At 55.6% G+C, this 26,015-nt stretch overlaps 1 protein-coding gene across 11 annotated transcripts in view; it reads left to right on the plus strand.

Moving 5' to 3' along the window:
* The window catches only part of MSI2 (musashi RNA binding protein 2), a 348,681-nt gene that overhangs the window by 307,201 nt on the left and 15,465 nt on the right, over positions 1-26,015 (plus strand). For 4 of the 11 annotated variants that reach the window (XM_059669570.1, XM_059669569.1, XM_059669572.1 and 1 more), the window contains exons 11-12: positions 11,125-11,148; positions 12,480-12,542. In XM_059669570.1, coding sequence (XP_059525553.1) covers positions 11,125-11,148; positions 12,480-12,542 — 87 coding nt within the window. Of the gene's footprint in view, positions 1-2,698; positions 3,151-3,235; positions 4,071-11,124; positions 11,149-12,479; positions 12,543-15,893; positions 15,944-26,015 lie in introns of those variants that run through there. The other 7 variants (XM_059669571.1, XM_059669573.1, XM_059669576.1 and 4 more) reach the window with 4 other exon arrangements.

The raw sequence follows: 26,015 nt of genomic DNA on the forward strand, positions 1-26,015 counted from the left end.
AGCGTGTCCCCTTCCCTGGGGCTGGGCAGTTCCTCCGTCAGGGTGAGGCTTCTCTAGCAGACGGCCGCCTTGGTGGCTGCGGGCTCCCAGCAGGATGACAGGCACCACGTCCAGAGCAGCCGGGGCTGGGCCGGGCGCTGGTCTGGAGTCCGCTGGGTCTGAGCCTCCATTAGACTTCCTCGGTTACAGCTGGGCGCCGGGCCCAGTGAGGTAGAGAGAGCCCTGCTCCGGGCCAGGGCCAGGCGCGCGCTCTCTCTCTCTCTCTCTCTCTCTCTCTCTATCTATCTATCTATCTCTCTCTTTCTCTCTAGCATCCTTCTGTCCAGTTTGATCCCACTAGCCACATGTGGCTACTAAACTTTAGATTTAAAGTAATTAAAATGAAGTAAAATGAAAATGTCAGTTACTCAGCAGCTACATGTGACTGGTGGCTACCGTCAGTGCAGAATATAGAACATTTTCTTCACAACAGAAAGATCATAAAGGAAGAGTGTGTTATGGTGGGAGGTCTCGTTACACACACACACACACACACACACACACACGTGTGCACGGTCCTCGGGGAGCCCCGAGTGCCACCATCCCCGTCCCCCATTCCTTTCCATCCTGCTCAGCCCCACGGCGGGTGGCAGTCTCAGGCAGCCTTCCCTCCCCTGGTTCCCTTCCTAGAGGAAAGGAGAGACCAGGCTCGCACCCCTGGCTCCCTGAGAGCACCCTGTGCGCCTGGCGCAGCCACCTCCCTCCCGATCAGGCTGCCATTGCCCCCTTGGCACAGCACTCGTCCCAGGAGGACAGAGTTGGGGGGCGCTAACATGGGGTAATTTGGGGGTGACAACGTGGGTCCCATGCTAAGACCCCTATCTCTCTGAGAGCCAGCCCAGGAAATGTCTGGTAGAACTCTGTCTCAGGGACCTGCACCCTGGGTCTGCCCTAAACAGATGGAGATGCAAAAGTGACCAACTGAGGCTGGGAATGAGATGGGGCTCCCTCAGGTGCCCATCCTATAAGCCAAGGCTTTGGGAACGGAGCAGGGGCTGGTAACGGGCAGGGAACGGGCTTGCAGTGGCCATGCCCAGGGCCCATTTGTTTATCATTGTCAGCAGTCCCACAGCTTAACAATCACACAGGTTTGAAAGGGACAGAAACCAGACATCACAGCATCCAGACAGGCTGGCTGACCCATGGCCCTTGGCTATTCTGTTCTTTCTCGGCCATCAAACTGTTCAGATCCCATCCCACTTAACACCCGCGAAGCCTTGTTTGTCCTCACCAGTGGCCCTCGGGCCCCCAGAGTGCGGCCGCCTGCTCTCAGAGGATGGGGTGTGGCGTGGCCTTGGGCCCGAAGCGGAGGCCCAGCAGCTGCACCCCGCCCTTCACAGCCCTCCGCCAGGAGCCCGGCTGGTTCGGGCCCGGCCCCTGCGGCCCGGAGGAGTCTCTCTGGAACGGTGGCTGTCTGTTCCCAACACCTCCCCAAGCAGCCTGGGAAAGCATAGCGATTAACCACAAAAACAGTATGTAATTATATATGTGTTTTCCGATGGTCTTAGGTGGCCCCTGTGAAAGGGTCGTTCGACCCCCAAAGGGGTCGCGACCCACAGGTTGAGAACCGCTGCTCTAGAGCCTGGGCTGCAGGACAGGGCCCCGGTGAGGGGAGCTTTGCAATGTCCTGACATCTGTCTCTTGCCTTGTGTCGGTAAGGAATGTTCTAGTAGATCTGGCCGAGAGGGCTCCCTGCCCTCTCCCTGCCCCGTCAGGCTGACTGTGGGTCCTGTGAGTCAGAGACACCAGCACAGCTGTCCCGCCACCACCAAAGTGTCCTGATGTTTCTTCCTCGTGGTCTCTCTTTTCCACATGCTCACTGTGCCCACCTCCCCCACTTCCCACCTCCAGTCTCTCCTGTGATGTGCGTGGATCCTGCACCCTCCCGGCCCCTCTGACTCCATCCTAGTGGGACAATTCGAGGTAGCTACTGGACAGAAGCGGAAGACACCCAGGTCCGGAGAGCCGCTAAGGTTCTTAACCTTGTGTGCTTCCACTCAAAACCACGTATTCCTTGCCCCACCAGGTTTGGCTCAATGGATAGATGTCCCGGGTTCGACTCTGGTCAAGTGCACCCAGGTTGTGGGCTCGATCCCCATTGCGGGGCGTGCAGGAGGCAGCCAATCAATGACTCCCTTTCGTCATTGATGTTTCTATGTCTCCTCTCCCTTCCTCTCTGAAATCAATAAAAATATATTTAAAAAAACAAACAAACACGTATCCCTTTGAGGAAGCTACAGTCTAACCTTTACTGGGGTCCTCCTTTTCACCCGAATTGGCTCTCTCTATGAATCCCCATCTCATCTGTGGGTGCCCAGCAGCCCTCTCAGTGGAGCCCCACTTTGCCTGTGCCAACCTTCTTGGGGCTCATGAACATAGTGAAATGTTCTGATAAAGAGGGCTCGATGCCTTTGGGGAATTATTAGATTGGGGACTAGTTCTTTTCTAGGAAGATGGGGTGATGGCGGCCGGCCACTGCGCAACCGGCTCCCTGCTCCCAGGCCCAGGTGTCCCCCATACGCCCCGCCCCGCCCCAGCCCCTCGGATCAATATGTGGGCTCGAATTATGATCCCGGTCCGTGGCTCCCTGCTTTCTCTCTTTTACCCCTCTGGACTCTTAGTTTAATCTGTTAACTTCTGTTCTTATTTCACTTTGCAGACTATTTGCCGATTTCACAAGACATAATTTTTATCAACTAGCTCTTAAGAGAGGCATAACAAATTGGGGTTTGCTACCAATGCTAGAGAGGACCCAGTCCCGCCGGGGCCAGCCCAGCTGCTGTCAGTGCCCACTGAGCTCTCCTAGCTGCCTGTCTGAATGAATGCTCTTTTGCTCGTTTAATTCATGGAAAAGACTCGTGTCCTCATTGCTTCACACGGTTTTTTAAACGTATTTTATTCTCCAGTCCCTTCCCATTTTGCTTCCTGTATGCACTGTGAACGTCCTCCCCACCTCCCCCACCTGCTGCCTCCCCCAGAATGTAACCGGCCAGAGGGAACTTCTCACAAACTGTGTAGAGCCTGGGGGGGGGGGGGGGGCTGGGAATCCAGGTAAAAGGCATCGAATTACTTTACATAATGACCAAACAGGCTCATTGGGCATTTCATGGGGTGAGCTTGGAAGTGCTGGTGGGCCATGGGTGCCTTGGGGCACCTCTGTCCTGTGTGGACACACACAAAGTGACCACACACACAGAGTTCCCTGAATACCAATATGAGAAACTTAATCTGGAAGAAAAACTGTATTAGCAGGATCTGGTTGTCTGTCTTTGGGCCAGTCCTTCAGTGGCTGCTGCCATGATGATTAGCAACCAGTCTTCCAGAAGGGACAGTGGAGCCCCCGGGGGCTGCCACATCGCAGACACTGTGGGCACCGATCCACACCGGGCCTCCTTCCCCGCACCCCACCCTCACCCCCCGCCCTGCTGGCCCACCGGGGAAGGAGTGGACAGGACTCCGGGGGGGTGTCCTGATCAGCGGCACCCCTGATGGTCACCCCCAGAAGGGCTATCTTTTCCCATGATCCTGGCCGCCCTGCTCCCCATTTGAAACCCCCCACGCTCTTGGATTAATCAAGTACAGCTCAGGTGGACCCTCAAGAGTCGCCCCTTGGTTCACGCTCACAGTTTGTGAGAATGGCCCATGCACTTCCGTTGGGTGTGTTCGATGTGAGCAAATCCGTGTTTGAATGTCAGTGTCCCTGAGACCCGCCCGTGCGGCTCTGCGCACCTCATTAAAGACGCTTGATGGAATAATTGGTCAGTTTCTTTTCTTTTCCCACTGGCTTTTTCATGAGTGCTAATTTTTTTTAATCTCCATGGCTTTTCCCCCTTTATTTTGTTCTGCTATGGATTGCTTTGCTTTGGTGAACTTGCCCTAATATGCTTGCCTCCCCAACATTTTAGCCATTGTGCATTTTCTTCATGCCTGCAAACGGCTCATCTGTGCTTCTCCCTAATGACGTGTCCCCTCCCCCCTCCCACCTCCACCCATCAACAACTGAGGTAGAAAAATAAATTGTTTACCACGGACATGCTGTGTGCTGCTGTCTCTTAGCCTGACAGTGTCCTGTTCTCGCTCACGGGAAGGTGACTGCACTGAGTGACTGGGACCAGTGACAGCCCAGTGCCGTTTCTGAAAGCACGGCCTCCCCCCGGCTGCCGCCTGTCCCCAGCCCCCCTGCTTCCTCGTGTCCCTGCACTTGCTCAAGGTGGTCCTGTCCTTGAGCAGAGACCGCATCTGCATGCCAGCTGCACCGTGCGCCCCACGCCTCTTCCTCTGCCACCCCTCCGGCCCTCGAGCGGGAGCGCCAGTGGGACATCCGAGCCCCTCACATCTGCGCACCAGGTGTGTGCGAGCTCAGGCACGTGCGTGTGCACACCGGCCGACATGCGGCCTGCACGGCGCTTGCTTTCCCAGCTCCCCTGCACGGCGCAGATGGCAGGAGGCACCTGTGGTCCTGGGCATGCAGCGAGAAGACCTTGTTTTCGGGCCCCACTTAGGCACACTGTAACCACGTCACCTTGAGCAGGTGACTTAGCTAAGCCATGGGGACAGTAGTGCCCAGTTAGTTAGGTGGTTCCACTGAGCTAGGATGATGTGTGCAGGGGAACATGCCTTGTAAATGAGTAAATGCTCTACAATGGCACAGTTAGAAACGGCCACTGATGTTGCTGCCATGTCACTGTCCGGCGTGGTTTCCCTTCCTCGTCACCCCGTGGAGGTGCCTGCTGGTGGGTCTGCTTCTCAATGAAGAGAATAAACAGGCTGTCAGGGTGAAGCCAGGGAGCTGCTGGGACTGCTGGCCCACCTCACGCCTACCCCTCCTCCCCCCTCCTTCCTGCTGCATTTACTGATCATCAGACACTGGGGCACGTGCCAATTATCTGGACATGAATAAGGCTCACTCCTCAAGACACAGTCCAGCCGAGGGAGGGAGCCAGGGTCAGACCCACCGAGCACCACGGGACGGTGCTCAGCTCAAGAGGGAACCTGTCTCTGCTGTGAGGGGACAGGGGTGGCTGCTGTCCCGCTGGGGGCAGTCAGGGGTGCCCCTAGAGAAGGTGGACTGGGTCTGTCAGAGTTCAGTGGATTCGCTAAGTGAAGAGGGGAAGCGGGTGGACCCCAGGCAGAGAAATGACACCCTTGGACACTGAATCCGTTTTAAGGAAGAAAATTCAAAAGTAAGTAAGAAAGCACAAAGTGATAATGGCCTGAACAAAGTAAGAATTGTTTCTCTCTCCCATGTGAGAGAAGCCTGGGTGCAGCTTCATGGTGTCAGGTCTTGGCTTCTCCTGTCTTCTTGTTCTCTCTTCTTCAGCGTAAGACTCCAGCTCATAAGAAGGCTGCTTGACTCCAGTCATTACATATTCACCCCAGAAGAGCACATCACTCCCCTTTAATAATACTTTTTAGAAGTCACGTGTGACACTCTGCTTAGATCCCGGAGTCAGACCTCAGTCACATGGCCAATTCTAGCTGCAAGGGAACCTCAGAAAAGTCTGTATTCCAGGTAGCTGTGCACCCAGCTAGAAACGGGGCTCGGTCCTGTGGAAGAGTGGGATGGGCCGTAGGGGACACTTAGCAACCTCCACCTCAAACCCGAGAGGAAGCACTGCCGGTCCCCTCGGAGTGTCCTCGTGGGGAACCCCCGTTGCCCCTGGCTGGGATCCAGGGTGGAGCCCCCCGGTGAGCGACGGCTGGTTGCTCACTAGCAGGCAAGCCCATCTAGAAATGCCGACACAGGGTGGCTGGCTTCCAGGTACGTTGCCGTGACCATGCGCCCACGCACGGGGCACCCACAGCTGTGGGTCCCAGCACTTCAAACCACGTGCTCCCTTGTAACGGAAGCTCCTCCTGACACAGCAGCCCGCACATCTGTTTCACCACAGCCCTCATCGGCACATCCCTTCCTCTCCAGGGATTACCCCTCCACAGATGGGGCGGAAACCAGGTTTTAAACCACAAGCTAGCTCCTCCCGAGGCCAGCCCGCTCCTCTGCCACCTGGCCCTGTGCACGTGGGGCTAATCCTCTCGTTTGAATATTAAAGGCAAGCTTAGTCCCAAAAGCCTACCCGCTACTTGAATAGATGGGAAAGCAAAAATCGGCAGCGCACCCCAAATCCTGCGGGGGCAGGGCGTGCCGCTGCCGCTCCCTCCACGTGGACGGTCAGGGCTGATGCTATTCCCAGATGGGAGCAGAGCGCAGGGCCTAACAGGCACGTACTGGACGTTTGCGGAAATGAATTGGCGCAATCGGAATGGACGGGAATTGCGGGTCTCACTCTCGATTAGCTTTCTGTGCCTCTGGAAGCTCCTCTGCATGAAGAGAGGGAAGCGTGCCTCACCCAGCTCTCCGCACGGTGCTAAGCCCGAACACTCTTCTCAGGCGGGGAGTCAGGGACCGAGTTCTTGCCTCGAGCTTGCTGGGAGAGTAAGGCCACCTCTGGGCCTCAGTTTCCCCCTCTGTCAAATGGGGCTATTGATCCTTGTCCTGTCCTCTTCCTTGCAGGTTACTGAGACTAGGGATGAGCTAATGCTTTGGAGAGGGTAGTGTCATATCCATGCCTGAGCAGAGGGCCCAGCCGGCTTGGTCAGGGGCAGCAGTGAGGTAGGCTGTGGACATGACTTCACCTGCCCTCTCTGTGGGCTGCATGGTGCTCACCAGATCCCAGCTACCCTGGCACTGCCCTCCTCACTTCCTTCACACCTTCCAGGTGCCCGTATCACCAGCTCACAAAGTCTCCAGTAAGCCTACCAGCAGGAATGTAATCACCTTTCTTCCAACCCTTCAGTTTTAATTTCCATCAGCAAAAGCAAGTGAAAGGTCACAGCTTACAAAAACAACAAAGCATAAAGTGCTCAGTGTGGCATTATAGACAGGCAGCAGTGCCAGGCCTGAGGGCTGGGCAGCTTAAGCCCGACAAACAGCTACGGACAGGCCAGAAGGCGGAGGTGTGGCCCCACTCCCTCCTCATCCCCAGGCTGAGAAGATGGGGAGGAGTCCTGCCCAGGGACCCTTGCCCTGTGCCCAGGTGAACTTGGATCCCCTTCCCCCAGGGACCCTATCCAACAGGGTCACTGCCTCTGCTCCGTGTTCCTTCAGTGGTGGGGGGGGTTGGGGTGGAGGGTTGAGAGCGCAGGAAAGGGTCGTTAGGACCTGCCCCAAGCTGGGTTCTGATGTGTTCCCTTGTGGTCTGACTGGTGTGCAGAATGAGCACAGGGGAGGAGTCACAGGCTCTGCTTGGAAAGCTTTCAGGAACGGGCGACATCTGAATGGGGTTTTGAAGCACAGATAGAAGTTCGCCAGGCAGATGATGAGGGAAAGGTATTCCATGTCAAGGGACCAGCAGACTTAAAGGCATGAATGCATTACGTATCTCTACCCTCCCCCCCACCCCTTGCATCCCCGCCTCTGTTGATTCTCTGGGCAGATACTGTCATGGGTGGGACGACTAGACAACAGATTTTAGCATTAGGAAGCTGATGCCACTCCTTTCCAGAGCCAGGGGCAAACACTCTGTGGACCAGGAGTGCTGACCCCACCCTGCAGCAGGAAGCTGGTCCCTGTTGGGGCCTTTGTAAAGGCCACTGCGCCCACCCAGTGGGCACGGGGTCTCTCCCCTTTGAGATGGAGAGCCTTGCCCAGAGGCACTTACCACAGAGAAAGGCGAGCACAGCCTGCTCTCCCCCAGCGTGGGCGCTGCTGCCCTCTCAGCCTGAGGCCAGCCCTGAGCGGTACCCGCTTAAGGCCCCTCTGGACTTCCTTCATCTGACCTCTGGTACTGGCCTTGCATGTGCTAGTATTCAGGTAAGGTCGGGAGTAGGAGGAGCACCTTCTTGCCCCGCCCCCTTGCATCTGTTCTTCCACGTCCACCCGCCACCCTTGACTCATGGAGCACCTCAGTGTTAAGCTCCTGCTCTGCCACAGGCCCTGCCCCAGCTGCTGGAAACAGGGTGAACCAGGCACCTATCCGGCAGAGGAGCAAACAGGGCCCCGCTTGGATGGAAGGAGCCACAGGGCTCCTCGGGCCAGGCCCTTGCATGTCAGGACAAGAGGGCCGCGGAGCTCACCAGTCCAGCTGCCAAGCACAGGCACCAGGGCTCCAGGATCCATGTCCGCACCTGTGCTCACCACGCCCCAGGGCCGTGGCCGCCCCAGCCGGGCCCTCCCTGAGCCCCTGGGAGCCTCTTGCCTCCTGCCATCACATTACCCCACCAGACTTAGAGCTTGCACTGCAGATAAAACATACCCTTATCACTCACAAGCGAATTGTAAATGTTATCTATTAAAGCACTTTGGATGTGAAATGTCATGTAAATTAATAGGATTTTAGAATAGGAAGGCACCAAAGGGAGTTCTCAGCTCCGCTACTGTTATTACCTTGAGCAATAATAATAAAAATAGAAATAAAAGTTATCATTCCACTTACTAAGCCATTACCGAGTGCCAGACAACCGTGCTGAGCACCCAGCGCCGTCCTCTCACCGAACCTCACGGCAGCCCGGCGAGGAGGCGTCACGGACCGGGTTTACAGAGGAGCCACACGAGGCCACTTGCCCGGCTGCAGTCGTGGCAGATGGGACGCTGCAGGTGCCACGTGGGGGCAGGGGCCGGGCCTCGCCCACTCTGGGCCTCAGGACTCAGGGGCAGCAGGCCCCGTTTGGCTCCCTAGCACCTCCGAGTCGGAAGGGATCTGGGCAAGCGCACACCTTTCGTGCTGGGCTCTCACCCATGGTCTGCACCTGCCTCTGATGGGAGTTTCCCTTTGTTTTCAAAGGATGCTCCCTGGCTTCCTCGTCTGTGCTTCTAAGACCCCTTTCATCCAAACAGAGGCTCCCTGACAACAAAAGGTCACAAAACCTCGCAAAGCTTGTATAACAGTCTACCTTCCCTTCATCCCCATCTAAATGCCTAAAGAAATGTATGTTATTTAAAAAGTCAGCCAGACAGCAGTTGCATTGAGAAATATTTGGGGCCGTTTCTGTGCCATCCCTCTGCTGTAGGTGCCAGCACCCTTGGGCGCTTGGCCCCAGAACCTCTCAGCTCCCTGAAGCAACAGGGAGGATCCAGGACCCTTCTCATGGCCTCTCCGCCTCCCTCTCCAGAGCGACATTAGCCAGGCTCTAGCCGAGGGCCAGGCACTGGCAGCCCTCACTCCCCTGCACCCCTGTCCCCAGCAGCGGCTCCCAGCTCCCTCCTCTGGCCGGGGCCTCCGTGGGAACGGCGCTGTCGGTATCCTCTGTGAATGTCAGGCTGCTTCTAAAACAGTGTGGAAATCAGATTTCTGTTTTGAATGCCAGGAACTCGAGGTTTTTGTGGTGTGTTTTTCCCCCAAATAGACATATGTTTGCTTCCCTCCATGCTAAATTATAGTATGATCATCTAAATGTGTAGCTTTGGTTATCAGTTGCCCCTCCTCATGCCCTCTGTTCTGTTACGAACCCCTGGGTTCTCTCACTCCAAAAATGTATCATATAACTTTTCCATTCTCACCCCTTTGCAGCCCATCCCACTGGGCCGCGCCAGCCAAGGCAGCAAGCCCACCCTCCTTGCAGGAAAAAGGAGTCGGTTACTCAGGGCACAGAGAGGTGACACCCAAGTCACCCGGCGAGGCTGGCGCTGGAGCCAGGCTTTGAGGCCAAGCCCAGTGAGCCTTCTGTTACTCCACTGGAGGCACACAGCAGCTCCAGGAGACCGAATCGGGTCTGACTGCTCTTAAGCAATGACAGCCTCCCCGAGGCGTGGGGCCTGCCCATGCCTGGAATCCCACCATTCGCGCTTCATTGCTTTGTATCCAGGCATTTGCTTCTTTAATGCAAGGTTCCCGAATAGGCGGCACATGCTACATTCCCAATACCTAAGTCCCAGGTAGGCAACCGAGAGCACTGAGGCCCCGAGAGTTTTTTCAGCAAAATAGTTTTCCCCTTTCTGCCTGATTGATTGCGAAGAAATGGGAAGATCAGACGACCAGGGTCGTGCCAGCCGCTTGGCCCAGCTGTTCGTAGAGCTGAACAGAAGAATGCACGTTCTCATTTGAGCTCTGGCAAGTGAGCCCCACTAAAACGGGATAAATGATGACACACCACTGCCATCAGTAAGGAATTCAAGGCCCCTGTATGTTTGACCATCTGACCGAGTGGCCCAGCATGGAGGAGGTGGAACAGCGCTGCACGGGGGAGAATCCTGTCTTGAAGGCAGGGCAGATGGCTGGTTAGAGGGTGACAGTGAGGCTGCAGGTGGATGGCAGGGAGCCGGGGGAGGGGCCGGGAGGACTCTGTGTGCTGGCGCCGTGGCCCTGTGCTGCTGAGAGAGCTGTGGGCTCGCTCACGGTAAGGGGCAGACTGGGTGGCCCTCCACTCCCAGCCCCTCCTCACACCTGTCACTCCATTCAGCCCCTTTTGATGGAGATTACATTCCAGCCCTTAGCAATGTGATGCTCAGTCTCCAGCAGCCTTTATCTGAGATTAAGGATAATGGATTTCCCTGGATATGTTTTTTCCCCTTCCTCTTTCTCCTGGACTTTTCATCCAAAATGCGCTCAACTCCAGAAAATGGACCTTTGGTTAAGTCTCTTTATTGACTAAACTCCCCTCCCCCAGTCCTGCCTCCCCGCCCCCCACCCTTTCCCCACCTCCACCACCACCTTGTCACACTTCCAAGGAAACCTGCTTCCTGAGATAATCCCTGGGCCTTGCTGCTCCCAGTGCCTTCCTCCTCCTCCCCTTCCTCCCCCTCCTCCTCCTCCTCCTCCTCCCCCCCCTCCTCCTCCAGTCCGTGCTCTCTGCCTGCAGGGACCTGGCGAGCTGAGAATTGGGACAGGGAGAAATAACCTGACTTCCTCCGTATTTTCCTTCAGCACATTCGCCAGCACCCACATCTTCAGAAACCTAGATCCTGCCCGGAAGAAATGGGGAGAGGCCTTGTGGGGGGAGCCCCTTCCTTGGTGCCCCGCAGGGGGAGGGAGCAGCCTCCGGGCGGGCGCCTGTGGTCCTCACAGGAGCTGGGAGACCCAGTCCAGCCGCAGGGTCCACCGTGTGTGTACACTGACTTCACCTGGATCTTTCTTTTTCCCCCTTCAACAGCCCTATTACCATATTTAAATGCAAGTATGTTTCTTTTCATTGGCATTTGCAGTAGCTTAGCCTGACCTTCTTAGAGTAGCTCGTTCCGTTTGAACTTCTTTCCCCCCAGTAGTTCTGTGTAGCTAGGACGGTAGTCTTAGAGTTTAGTGGGCTTCTAGTTTTCTGTTTGGGGATGGCTCCTCTCTCCTCCTGTCCTCCCTGCTCGCTGCCCGTGGTGCATGTCTTCCCCTCAGTCCTGGGCAGATGCCTTTTTGGGAGGCTCTGTGGGGCTGTGTGCTCCATGCTGCTGCCTCTGGCACATCATTTAAAACCCGTCCCTGGGAATGCGTCTTGGAATCAGGCCTCCAGTGTCTGCCTGGATGGAGAGGCTGTTTGTGTCACGTGTGTGGGAGTATGTCTGTGTGTGTCCCAGTGCCCGGCTGTGTGCACATCGAGTGGCCAAGGAAAGCCCAGGGCAGGAGGCTGGCCCACCGCTTCCCTTACCTGGATGTTCTGCCGCCACACTGGGTCACCTTGTCCTTTTAGTCCCATTGCTGGGATAGCCTTGCTTCCTGGTGCAGTATTCGATAGCATAAGCCTCGTTCAAGAAGGTTCTAGAACACACTTGATCGAAACCCCAGGAGGCCCTGAAGTGCCGGCTAGATAAGAGCCAGATCTAAATCCCCACCACTCTGCCTCCGAGAGAGAGAGAGAGAGAGAGAGAGAGAGAGAGAGAGAGAGAGAGCGCACGCCATAGGGCTCGCTCCGCATCTTTCCCGAGGCCCCACGCTCCCGCCCACTGCACGCTTCATGCACACGCGGTCAGCAGGACCCCAGGATACGCCCCCCACTTAGGCCCGAGGCAGCCATGCGGCTGACGTGACCAAGTCTGGCATTAAGATGGCCCAGCAAACCTGCAGAGCCTTCGGAAAACAGCTGGAGTCAAGCCGTCTCCTGGCCAAGGTGCCTCTTCGTGTGCCCGTTCGTCCCCAGGGCCTCCTGCCTGTGGCTCAGGGCGGACGCTCCCTGCAGGCAGCCCAGTCATGCCTGGTCCTGCTCTGGCCAATCCTGGGAATGGCCAGGGGTCAGTGCCGAGGTGGCAGGGAGCTCGCCCCAGCTCTCCAGGGAAGGGCCGCCTCATCCTCCAGGATGCCTTTTAGAACCAGTTTCCGGGGTGACAGGTGTGTGAGCATCTGACACACCTGCAGCTGCTGTGCCTTCCAGAAGCCTGAGAAGCCACTGATCTGTGTCCCCCTAGAAGCTGGCCCGTCCTTTGTGTAGAGGGCGGGGGAGGGTGGCCTGGGAGACAGGGCTGCCCACAGCCCCTGCGAGGAACCCCCCCACCCCCCTGACTCCAGCGCCTCTCTCTCCGCCAGGCTTCCCAGCAGCGGCTTACGGACCAGTGGCAGCAGCGGCGGTGGCGGCGGCAAGAGGATCAGGTAGGAAGGTGTATGGGACAGGCGGCTCCCAGGCATGCCCCAGTGTGCAGGGGAAGGTAAAGGCCCTGTCGGATCTGTGTGGCTGCGGCTGTCCCCTACTCTCACCACAGCCCGGAGGGCGGGACAGGGAGGCTCGGGCCAGGCCCTGCCACCCAGGGCACCTCCCAGCCAGGGTCGGTCACGGGACTGCAAACCAAAGGTAGATGATTATCCTGTCACTGCGAAAAGGAGAAACGAGTTGCTCTTCGGCTTTGGACAGCCCTTCACCTGACAGCCGGCTCCCGGGTACCTGCGGTCATTCCCTCGGCTTTTGCTGGTTCGCAAGGCTCCTTTCCTCGGGTCTCTGACCCAGCCCGCGGTCTAGGTTGTCACGGGGGAGCTCGGCCTTGGAGCAGCCAGTCCACTCGGTCCTGCTGCCCCTGGCAGGTGGGCCTGCTGATCCGGCTAAAGGCCAGGGCTCCCGAAGGCCAAACTGGGGGCAGCCCTGACCTCAGCGAACCAGCTGCAATCCCTGAAGTCCCTGCTGCCTCCCAGACACTCAGCAGAGACAAGAGAGCTCCTGGACTCCGGCTGCCAAGGGAAGCAGGGTTTTCTCGCCCAGGAGGTTGCCCCGGCCCTTTGGTCTCCAAAGCCAGCCTTTTAGGAGGTCTGGAACTCCTCAAGGGAGGTGGGAGCATTTCCCCAGGGGCACCGTGGGCAAGTCCAGGCCCCAGGAGGGCCTTGGGTCCTCTCCCCAGATGCCCCAGACGCCCACTGCCTCCCAGCGAGGCTCCTGGCCTCCCCTGCCTCCCCCTTGGGCACCTAGAGTCCCTGCTCCTCCTAAACCGTGGTTTGCAGCTCCCCCCACACCCTGTGGACTGGGCTCCAGAGCATCCAGGGGGGTGATTAGTTTGATGTTACAGGGCTCCCAGGCGGGCGGGGAGGGAGGTGCTGCTGAGGGTACCGGGAAATGGGGCATTAAAAGCCCAGAGGGCAAATGCCAAAAACCCAAACCTCTGTGACAAGACACTGGCACAGCGAGGCCCATTAGAAACCTCAGTCAAAATCCGTTCCATGCAAACTGGCACTGCCTCGAGCTACAAAGGATGCGCTCCTGTGAATCGCCCGCTGGGCATTTATGTGGAGGGGCCAGGGTGTTCTCGGGGCCGCAGAGGGCAGTTCGCCAGAGATCTGGGCGCCCTCCCTGAGCACCCGGCCGCCCTCGTGGCTCCAAAGGCCCCCCCTGGCCCTCTGACCAGCGTCCCTGGGCGCCCCTTGCCCTGGGACGGGGGGCACAGCTGCCTCGAGTCCCCCTGTTCTGTTTGGATTTTTAACTTCAGTGCTTTAGGAGTGAACCTCTGCCCTACCGGTGCCTGGTGGGGGGACGAGCAAAAGGAAACGAGACTTTTGAGTGTTGTTGGTTTTGTTTTCTCCGTTCAGTTTCTTTCTTATTATAACTTGGATTATGAAACTAAACTTTAACCCGAAATTAACCCTGCCTCTCTCCCCACCCCATCCTTCCCGACTTCATGGCAAGTTTAAAGGGCAGCATGGGGTTCTTTGTGAGTCAGAGTGGTCTCCCCGTGGTCTGGGCCCCCTGCCGCCACCCTCACCTCCCACAGACCCAGAGCCAGGCTGGAGTCCCACCCACCCCTCTAACTCCTAACCCCCAGGTCAGAGCCATCTCCAACCACACCTTTTGTTTTTTCAGGATCAGTGGTGTTTTATTTGTAGCCATTTCCATCGGGAACGCAGTCTCCCACAGGCCATCCTAAGTCAGCCATGCTCATCGCTGCACTGTTAGTGAACTCTATTCAGGAGTGTGTGCCCCGACCACTGCCCCACACCAGCCTGGTAGAGCAGGAGTAAATCCTCAACTCCGAGGTGTCGCCCCCCAGAGTGCGGGCTTCGCCAGGAAGCTACAGGCACCCCACAGCGCTGCCTGGGGTTGGGGGCTTGGGCTGTGCCCAAGGGGCATGGCTAGCCTGTGCCCACCTAATTGGAACACTCCCTGGTGGAGGGCACCTGCCCATGTATAGACAGGGTGGCCCGCCTCTACCCTTCCTTCGGACCTGGAGCAGGGTTACAGGGCTGGGGAAGGAAGATCTCTGCCTTTCTTTCTTTCAGTGAATGTTGGCCTGTAAGGACCACCCCCTCCCTCTTCTAAAAATGATCTGAAGTCCGAACCTGGCGGACAGCCCACGATTTACCTGTCTGTAGTGGCCCCTCGGTGGCACTTGGGCACAAGTGTGAGAGGGCCACACAGACTTGTTGGGGTCGCACATCGGCCCAGCCAGCGGGGGCTCACTGAGGACTGATTGTCAGGTTCTCCCTTCACCCATGCCTGCAACCCTGCACCCCATCCCAGCTCCTCCCCAGAGGGTAGGGGTGCTCCCTCGGCCTCCTGAGCCAGCACCAGCGCCCGCGCCAGCAGCCTCGGCCACTGAGGGAGTCACAGTTCATCTGCATCCCCTTGAGAAGAAGCTGGTTCAGGGAGACGCTGTGGGGCACCGACCTGGAGCTTGGTGCCGTGCTGGACTGGCAGACGACTTAGCGCCAGGGCTCTCGGGCCTGGGGCAGGGGGCAGGCATCCCCTACGTTTGTCTTTCCTAGCCCCACAGTTTTGTTTGGGCCGTTTGTTTCATTAGGACAAAGGGAGGAGCCTCCTGAGGCGGAAGCACCTGCCGAGGCCATGGGGGTAGGAAGCAGCTTCCATTGGGCTCAGGTTGGCAGCTGGAGTCGGTCAGGGCTTCGGTGTCAGGGTAGGAGGTCCAGGGGGCCTTGAGCTCTGCGCCCACCTCAGCCAGCCTCTGGGCCAGCCTGCCCGCCTTTGCCTAATTCACCCAGGGCCTGAGGTGAGCGGGGCGCAGGTGACCCCACCAGGGGAGGTCCCTGCCGACTCCTAGATAACTTCACTATCAGTGGTCACTTTTCTTTTATCTTCACCCGGTGGTTTGAAATGTCATCTTTTCTTGTACTCAGTCAAGAGTTTGTTTGTTTATTTTGATCGTGTTCATTCAGTTCCCGTGGCCCCATCATGTCCCACCCAGACCTCAATCCTGTTTGCCAACGACTCCCCCCATGGGCGAGGGAAGTGGTTTGGATTGGCAGCTATTTCATTTCCGGGTGGCATTACGGGTGGGCCCGTGGATCAATCTTAGAGCTTCGGAGCCCCCCCTCCCCCGCCCACCTCCGGCCCCAGCCAGGACCCCTTACTGTACTTTATACTTGCCAGCTTTATCCCAATGTAGTAACATGAGCTCCTGACGGTGGTGAGTGTGAGAGTCACGTTTCTGTTGTCTTTTCTCTTGCTTGGTTGGGGCTGCGGTGAGAGTGTCTCTGAGGCATACTTTCCCGCCTCTCTTACACTAGGATCTGCACACCTCCTCTCAAACACTCTTCTGAGCACGCTCAGCGGGAAGGTTTGTCCACACCTATTAATCCTCTCTCAGTGTCCAGCTTCCTGTTAGTACCAGCTGGTTTGCATGTTTTTGCTTGTTCAGATGAAACAGTTCAAGAAACAAACTCATATCCAACTCTCGAGAAATGTCTTTTTTTTTTGTACTTTCGTTTTCGATTTTTTTTTTATTAGTTACGACTCCAAAACACCTGTTGTCCAGTAAAACATTTCACACCTCCCTGCCTGTTCTTAGAGTGTATGTATCTGTGGGACTGAACTAAATGCATGCCTTGTAGTCGATGTCCTGGTAGCTGTAGCCGTAGTTGTAGAACATGCATTGTTGAGTTGATATTACAGGGTCTCTGACAGCGCCACATGGCACGGCTGTCTGAAGGATAGCGTGGGGGGCCAGGAAGAGAAGGGGCTCCATATTTTCAATGTCGCCAAGGGGCTTGGATCCATGTTCTCGCCATCAGCCACCACCACCTCCCCTCACACTCCCTGCTCCCCCAGTCCAGAACTGGGTCACCACCCTCAGCTCTAGCCTTCCCAACTGAGGCCTCTGTCACGTGTCCAACGATAGTGAGAGAGAACAGAACCAGATCAGAAGGAGTCTTCCAGTTCTTCCTCTTCTTGTCTTCCTCGTATGGTTCTTGAACACAGCAGATCTTTGCTTCCTTCTGAGGGGCTACCAGCAAGGCCCCTCCAAGCCCTCTGCTCCTTTGCCAGCTCACATCAGCCCTTCAAGGAGACAGGTCCGTGTGGCAGCCCTGCCTACGTGGTCTCCTCCCTGGGGTGGAGGGAAGTGGCTGTGGTAGGGGCAGGGATCAAGATCTTCAGATCCTCAGTGTGAAGGCAGGGAATGCGTTTGCTTCTAGGGAAGGTCAGCATTGGTTCTCCTGGCAGGTGAAGGGGAAGGAGAGCCTTTAGATGAGCTCTCAGGGGTGGGGCGAGTGGGTGAGAGTGGACCATGCCAGCATGGAGAGTATTGGCATGGCAGCGGGGCAGAGGGGGCGGGGGGGGGGGGGGGCGTTGCTGTAACTATCAGAGGGGAGGCAGGTTTTTCTCCATCTCCCCAGGAAGACTTCCCAGTCCTGCTGCCTTTGCCCTCAGCTCAGGGCCACGTGCAGTCATCTTTGGACACACCGCCTTCCCCGTATTTGTGGCAACCAGTCACTGAGGAGCGCCAGAGGTCTCTCAGAGCCTTTGGAGTCCCCATCTGTGGTGGGAGACAGTAGCCCAGGAACTCACAGAGCCGTGAAGTCCCCAAGAGCGTGAAGTGACAGGGCCAAATGGGAGCTTCATGGAGAGAAGTAGGGCTGTGGAAGTCGCCAGCACAGTCGGGGGGTTGGGGGGGGGGGTTGGAGGAGGGGCAGAGGTGAGCAGGCTAGTGAACCCCAGAATGAGGGCCGAGGCCCGAGGCCCGGGGAGGGAGATCTGGAATGTGCCATCCTTCTGGCTCCGCCTGCATGGGGGTGGGGGTGGCCGTGAGGGTGGGGCGTGGGCAGAGGGAAGGTGTAGAACTGTGGGCATCTGGGCTGCTGACGCTGCAGATGGACCCAGGCTGGAGAGCAGGAGAAGAGAGTGGGGACAGAAGGCAGAGAGAGCAGGAAATCTCCCCTGTTGCCCTAAATCCCAGGTCTGGCTCTGCTCAGAAAACGGCTTTGCTGTCCTGTGACTGAACATCCTAAGAGTCTCTGTTCCAGCAGCTAAAAGGAGCAAAAGTAAAATTCAAATGGGGCGCAGAATAGTTTCACTTGAGCCATAAAAGAAAATGCTTTGGGGAAGAGAGCAGATCTGACAAGGGAGGCCTGCCCATCCCACCGGCTCAGCATGTTCTACGTGTCCCCAGTGACGTCCTCTGCCTGACACGCTAAGGGGCGTGCACGGTGGTGTCCCACACACACTCCTCCAGTGGCTGGAGGGATCCAGGAATTATTTGCATCGGTTGCGGCATGAGCTTTAGGGTTCCCAGGTGTTGCTTTCAGCATGCCCGCGTTGAAGGTTTGCTCTGTGCCAAGCACCAAGGAGTATGCAGGCAGATAGCGCTTCTTCCCTTCACTGGTCTGAGAATCCAGACCCTTCCCCTGGAAGCCGCTGTTTCCCCGGAGGCGTTGTTTCTGGCACCGTCAGCTTCCCTGGAAACGGGAAATGGATCCGTGCCCAGCCTTCATTCCTGAGGATGGCTTTCCTGCCCCTCCGTCAGCAGGATCCAGTGTCCAGGAACGGGGAGGGGGCTGTGAAACCATCTCCGCTTTCCCATCCAGACTCCCTTGTGCTAGCAGCAAGCATTCTCTGACCCCACGATGGCCCATCTGTGGAGTACAGCCAGCGCAGTAGCCCAGAGCGAGAGCCCGTCTGGGACCCGCTGGGACCAGCCGCAGCAACCAGCCAGACTTACCTGAAAGACCTTCTGAACACGTATCTCCCAATCCACTGCCTTCTGACCCGGGGGTGGGCCCCTTGTTTTCCAGTGTGTCGTTACGGTCTTCATTTCTGGAAGAGCCAGGGTTTTCCCCTTAAAGAGTCCAGCATTGGATTTCGGTAACCCCAGTGAGTTTATAATAACGTGCAAAGCCACCCATCCCTGACCTCAGCCTCATTCATTTTCCAAGGGCTTTCGGACCAACCCTGTTGAGGATAAAATACATCAACTCTAATCAATAATTTTGTAATAGAAAAGCCATGCACTTGATACATCAACTCTAGTACAATTAGCAACTAGCAAAGAAGCCCAGACCTAAGTATAAGTTAATCCTAAAGTGAGTGGGGTGGGGGAATATTAATGGTCTTTTAAATCAGTGGAATTCTTTTCAGTGGGCGACGCATCCATCCGTGCCTGCCCCCGGAGCGGGTTGGGTCCCCACTCTCATGGTGGCTCAGAAGGAGGAGTGCAAAGTGAGATGGTTTCTTAGGGCACAAGAGAGAGGGATAGAGGGACCCCCTCCTTGCACCCTGGGCTGGGTGGGAGCACTGCAGAGTCTAGGAGCCCCGAAGCTGGTGCAACCCCATGTTGGTGAGAATCAGCAAAGGAGCACATGCCTGGTACATTGTGGTTCCTTACGTTTCTGCTGAGCTTCGACTGTTAGGTCTGTTACTGCAACTACCCCATGAGACAGGCAGGAAGGCAGTTGGGGCCTGGTTTTACAGGTTTGTTTTTATGAGAAGGCTGGGCCGCAGAATGGTTACATGACTTATCACACAGCTGGTTACCTGAGGAGCGAGGCTTTGGTCAAAGAGGAAGAACCTGGACTTGAACCTCCAGTCTTTGGCCTCCCTGAAGCAGCCCCATGGAAGAGCCGTGTTTGTTCATGCAGGACCCGCCTGCCGCCCGGACGCCGTGCATGTGCAGGAATGCAGGATGTCTGAGCTGCCAGCACTGTGCCAGCCAAGGACTCCGGCTCTAGGACCTCACGGCCTGACTTCCAGACGTAGGTTTTAGATCTGGACCCAGGGTACATCTGCCATGGAGTTTAATTCAGCATAGCAACAGTAATGATTATATGTGGCAGGCACTGTCCTGGGCTTTGGGTCAGAAACCCAGCCCGGCCGGGTTAAATATGCTTCCTCAACCTGTGGGTCGCGACCCCTTTGGTGGTCGAACAACCCTTTCACAGGGGTCGCCTAAGACCATCCTGCATATCAGATATCTACATTACGATTCATAACAGTAGCAACATTACAGTTATGAAGGAGCAACGAAAATAATTTTATGGTTGGGTCACAACATGAGGAACTGTATTTAAAGGGCCAGAAGGTTGAGAACCACTCTGCTAGGGGATTTATTGCCAGACATATTGGAAGCTCTCAAAATTCACACCCACCCGGGAGATTCCTTAAGAGAACTATCTCTTGCATATGGTTGATAGGATGCTAGAGACACTTCCCAGCCAATTCTAATAAAATAATGATAATACTAATATATTAATCACTCAGACGTATTATGAGTGAAGCAAGTACTGTGCCAAGTCCACTGCCTTATCCCATTTAATTCTCAGAACCCTATGAAGTGGGCACCATCATTCCCATTTTAAAGATTTTAAAACCATGGCTTAGATAGCGTATCTGAGGCGGCAGAGACAGGATTTAAGTCTAGGTCTGTCTCATCAGATCTGTGCTCTGGGCCACTGTCAACGGAGCTCCGTCATACCAGCCCTGTGATGCCTGAGCAAAGCTCTGCACCTTTAAAACATACACTTGACAAAAAACCACCGCTGCCATCAACTCGATTCTCCATATCCTTGGGGGAGAAGAGAACTCAAGCTCATTTACAAGAGGCCTCTGGTGGCATATGTATTTTTTTCAGTTGCTTCTGCTGTTGCAGACTTAACGTCATGGTGCTGTCTGGCTTTGGCTGACATTTCTAATCTGACTTCTGGTCCCTAAATCCTTTCAGACAAAGGAGGCCCAGAGAAGGTGTGGTCCGTAAGAGAGCCAGCCTAAAGATGATTATTTGAAAGGAGCCTTTAGCCAAAACAAGACTGGAGGAAGTTAGCTACTGCCCAAAAGAAATTAGGTGATGGAGCAAGGGAGAGCCTCTCTGGGCTGGACTGACGTTCTCCAGAGGGATGTCAACATCCCTTCCTGTGAGCTGTGAGGCCTGAATCTGAAAGGTCGCTGGGAAGCCCAGCCCTGGGAGGTGATTGGCTGCCCAGTTGCTGGGGCTTTGCTTTAGGCCAATGGCTGGGGAAGGGCGCGGCCGGAGGCGGGAGCAGTGGGCTCCTCGGCCAATCGTCCTGCAGAGAGAGGCTGGGCTCCTGGTACCATGGCAACCAGGAGCAGGGGCTCATTTGTTTTGTAGATGAGTAATTACTACGCAATTAGAGCTAAAAATAAAGAGGCCCTTTGTTCCTGGTTACTTATTAATATTAATAAAATGGTCTGTCCAGGTATGTGGTAAACAATTAATGCAAACCTGTGTGCGTGCGGTAGAGCCTACTGTGGGAGGCAAAGGCTGCCCAGCCCCCTTCCCCCCTTTTTCTGGAAGTTGTTTCTGACTGTGGCCTGCAGAGGGTCAGCTTTCCTGGTCTTGAGGGCAAGAGAGGCTCAGCCTCACAGACACACAGGACCTAGGATGCCCTGGATTCAGGGGATCAGCTAGGCACCTACCCAGGGAAAGGTCTGGCAATGTCAACCCAGCCTCCAAAAAAAAGACCAGAAACACAGCAGCAAAACCAGAGAACATGGGCTGATGTTGGAGAAAACCCCTTGTCCAGTTTTGCTGCGTATTCTTGGCCATGTTATTTGCCTTTTCTGGGTGCACAAAATAGTCTTTAAACCTTCCACTGAGGTAGCTGCAGACATTTTGATGTCTCCCTGCTCAGCTGGCTTGAAGAGAAACAAACCAGGCTTGGAAATGACTTGCTGGAAAGTTACCCAGCGTTCAGGGATTTGGCCCATGTCTTCCTGTGCCCTGGCTTTGGGGATGGAAACAACTCAGAAGCTTCTCTCATATTCCTTACCCTTCCTAGGGGGAGGGGTGCCTGGTGGATTAATCAGATAAGGGTGATAAGCAGCTTTAAGGGGGGAGTCTGGGGGGGGGAGCTGGGAGAGGAAGAGGATAAGAGCATCGAAGGAAGTATGGGAATTGGAAGACTTGGTTCCAGTCAGGCTTCTGCCACGGAGAGCTGGGTGATTTTGTTGGCAAAGAATTTCAGACTGAAGGGCTCTTGGGGACCATTCAGTCTATAGCTCTGCATTGCTTCTGTTACCAAAGCTCTCGATCCCTTTGTCATTGGGGGTGAACAGGGTGACAGTGTCAGTGCCTTAGATCTGAGAGGAGTGGCTAGAGAAAGCCAGGGACTTCCAAGCGATGAGGCAGGTTGGTGGGGATACATTGGAAAACAGCAGTCATGTTTGTTTGTTTGTTTATTTATTTTGTTTTGTTGTTTTGTTTTTTATGCATGAAGGCAATGAGCGGGCAGAAATCGTTCCAAAATTGTGTATTGGTTAAAAAAATAAACCAAACCAAAAACAAACAAAAAAAAACAGAAACCAAAAACCTAGAGTCAGATTTCCCCTTGGGTGTGGTTGATTAAACCTTTAGGGCAGTGGTTCTCAACCTACTGGCCCTTTAAATACAGTTCCTCATGTTGTGACCCAACCATAAAATTATTGTCGTTGCTACTTCATGACTGTAATGTTGCTACTGTTATGAATCGTAATGTAGATATCTGATATGCAGGATGGTCTTAGGCGACCCCTGTGAAAGGGTTGTTCGACCGCCAAAGAGGTCGCGACCCACAGGTTGAGAACCACTGCTTTAGGGTTTGGCTCTGGGTGGTACTCATTAGTGCAGGTGGACCTGCTCATAGCTGCTGCGGAGGACCAGATCAGCTCTGAGATAGGAGCAATGCAGTGGTCCTTTTTTTAATTATTATTTTAAATAAGCTATTTATTTACTTTTTTAAAAAATTTACTTATTTTTAGTCCTCACCTGTGGATATGTTTTTGTTGATTTTAGAGAGAGAGGAAGAGAAACATCGATGTGAGAGAAACATTGATCGGTTGCCTCCTGCACGCACCCCAACCAGGGATCGAACCTGCAGTCTGGGTATGTGCCCTGACCAAGAATCGAACCCATGACCTTTTGATGTATGGGATGATGTATGGCCAACTGAGCCACACTGGCCAGGGCAATGCAGTGGTTCTTGAACTTGGCTGCATGTTAGAATCACCTGGGGAGTGTTGAAGATTCCTAGTGCCCAGGCCATACTGCAAACCCATCGAATCAGAACCTACCAGGGTGGGCCCCAGTCTTCAGTCATAGTGAAAGCTCCCCAGGCAAGTCCAGTGCGTAGCTGTGGACTCACGTTCCACCAAGTTCTTGCCAGGTATAGAGCCTCACAGCATTTCTGTGACTTTGCCACCAGCATCCCTACCTTAGAAGCCGGTAAACAGAGGCAAGCCGGCCGCTGGCCCCAACCTCCGTAACAACAGGACAGCTGGTCTGGGAGCCTGAGCTGGAGGCCTTGGAGCCCAGGACCCTCCTGCCAGTCATTGGTTTTTCCAGCCAGAAAGCCCGCCTCCCAGGTGAGCGGAAAGGGTCTTTGCGCTCACAGACAGTTCTGCCTCCCTCGAGGACCAGCCATCTGAGAGTAAAGGCATGTACCCAGAGAAGCAGAGGCCCCGGATCCCCCATAAAGAGGGGCGCAGCCATCCTCCTTGACTGTCTGACGAATGGGGGCCTTTCTGTAAGGTCAGAGTTTGTTTGTTATTAAAGACCTAATTAGAAACATGAGAGGGAGCTGAATGGCTCCGTGCTTAGCTAATTAGTGACACGTATGCGCCCGCTTTGAACTTCAAGGACACAGAGCTATTAGCGCTTCCATCAAAAATGGATTAAACTCCTGTGCCTTTATAATCATTAAAGATGGGCTGCTCGAGTGGAAAGCCTTTTGTACAGGTCCTCAAGGGGCTGCCCCTCCGGCTTCCCACCCCACCCCACTCCCACCCCCCCCCCACCCCCCAGCCCCCGGCCGCTGAGGCCCAGGCAGCCAGTGTCCATGCAGCGGGATTGGGCAGTACATACTGATGGGCCCTAGGGCCTTCCAGCTCCCACAGGACTGCCCTCCGCAGGACAGAGCGGTCTTTGGGACTGGGGTCAGCCCTCTGGTTGCAGAAAGACCCCACTTTCTAGAGGGGTCTCTGCGCGGGCTTAGGCATGGGAGGGCTTCCTTTCTCTGGGCAGTGCTCTCTCCACCCCGCCTTGCTCCCAGCAACGTACCGCACGCCCAGCCTCGTTCTCCAGGACGTGGCCTGAAGGAAGGTGGTCCGGTCCACGGGAGAGACGCAGTCCCCCATCTCATGCAGCAGGCATGGCCCTGGCTCCGGGAGCCCCCAGTCCGATGCGCAGCTCTTGCCAGATTTCACTGTGCTTTCATTTAGCACTAGCACATAGTCCGGGAAAACGGATGCTGGGCTGACAGTGTCACTTACAAGACGCCAGCAAGCTCCTGGCCCCTCTGGCCGGGGCAGGCAGGGGGAAGTTAGTGAGGGAGCGCACGGCGCAGGAGCGTGGAGGGCCGCCGGGTACTCATGGGGGAAGCAGACTGGTTGCTTTTTTGAAAAAATGGAGGTGGACGTGCCTCAGGGACACAGCAGTCACCGGTCAGGCATTCTCAGATTGAACTAGGAGACGCTTGGAGCCACCCCACTGTTAGGGAGAGAGAAAGGGGGTCACTAGTGGGCACCACACTCCCTGCCTTTATTTCCTGGTGATTCTCAGGTCGGCGTGGGGGGTGGATGGGGAAGCAAAGGCTCTGTCGTCACCGTGGTGGCCACCCTCTCACCCCTACCCCCACCCCGCCTCTGCCTAGATGACTGTGATGGAGGCGGCACCTGCCTCCCTAGGATTGTGTGAGCAGCTGCTGGGCAGCTCAGTACGCACTTCATGGGGGTTGCTGGTTTCGGGCGGGTCTCTCCATCTGCTGCTCCTTGCAAGTTCTAACCTGCGTGGGTTTGGAATCTGAAACCTGTTAATTTAGAGAACAGGCAGCAGGATGTGAGTGTTGAAACACCACCTGCTTCAGCCAAATCATAAATATTTGTCTCCTGGTTGGTTCCCCCTCATCTTCCCAAGCACTTTAGAGGCTCAGGGCGGAGGCGCTGTTGAAACCCCCTGAACGGGGTCAGGCACCCCACCTTTCATTTGAGACTGAAGACCTGAGCGGGGCAGCCTGCTGAGGTCCCTTCATTGGAGATGCAGTGGCGCCGGCAGACAGTTCACACCGGCAGGGTGAGGGTCACACAGCCTCAGCCTCGCATCGTGGCCTTGCCTTTCCTGGGCCCCTCTCCCCTCATTCCTTAGACACATGCAAACAAGCTCTAGCCCCCAGGACCCCTGGGTCTGGGAGGAATGGGAGCCTCACCGAGGCTCCAGAAAGTTCCTTCTTTGCCCTCATGACAAAAGCCTGGTTTCCTTGGCCACCAGGCCCAGGCCCTTCAGTCCGCCCCATCTCCAGAATGTCTACCGATGGCTACCAGCCGCTGACCCCTCCTCTGGGGGGCCCGCAGATTCTGAGGAGGAGACACACCCACAGACCCAAATCAGGGCCCATAACAAAAGAGCACCGAGGTGGGCAGAGAAGGAGCTGTTTGCTGCTGAGAGTGTCCCGCAACATAAAGCACATGGTCCCGGCCACAGAGCCTCCGGGTGGGCCACTCCAGCGTCCGGAGCCTTCTCCCCGCAGTGGTCTGAGTGGCGTGGGACCTCCGGGCTCACACTAACACGGGATGGGGGTGGTTTACAGCCAGGCGGGAGTGAAGCTATCCCTTCAGGGGAGTGAGATTTCACCAGAAGCTTGGACCATTCTTCAAAGTCATTAGGCCAGTGATGGCGAACCTTTTGAGCTCGGTGTGTCGGCATTTTGAAAAACCCTAACTTAACTCTGGTGCCGTGTCACATAAAGAAATTTTTTGATCTTTGCAGCCATAGTAAAACAAAGATTTATATTTTTGACATTTATTTTATATATTTAAATGCCATTTAACAAAGAAAAATCAACCAAAAAAATGAGTTCGCGTGTCACCCCTGACACGCGTGTCAGAGGTTCGCCATCACTGCATTAGGTCCAAGTCCGAGGGTCCGCTGTCCATCAAGTCCCCGCTGGCGAGACGCCAGCGTTAGCCGGCAGACACCGCATCAGCCAGCGCCGTCTGAAGCTGGTTAGGTTTTGAGAGAACAAACAGGAACGGCAGTCTTCGGAGACGGGCACCTCGGTAACTGACAGCTGGAGTGTTTATGTGACGCCGGCTTCCCTGTCAGCCAGCGAATGAGCAAACGCTCCCTGTGTGTGCTGTGCCGGGTTTGCGATGCGCCAGGCGTCTCTGGATTCGTCGAGACTTGTTGGTTCCCGCCGGGTGTCTGCCTCTCGGTGGCATATCTGTTTGGATATGGAGACAGGGAGAAAGAGATATCATTGCCGTACTCTGCTCCTCCTTGCCCTGTTTTAGAGTGTTTCTTCTCTTTTCCTTCTGAAATAGACTTTCATCAGCGCTTAAGAAATTACTGTATATAAAATTGATTGTCCCTGCATCTGGGTCCCGGAGCTGGTTCGATTTTAATTGAGTGTGTCATACAGGGTTCCCAGGCT

This window comes from Myotis daubentonii, chromosome 16 (assembly GCF_963259705.1).
Source record: "Myotis daubentonii chromosome 16, mMyoDau2.1, whole genome shotgun sequence".
NCBI classification, from domain to species: Eukaryota; Metazoa; Chordata; class Mammalia; order Chiroptera; family Vespertilionidae; genus Myotis; species Myotis daubentonii.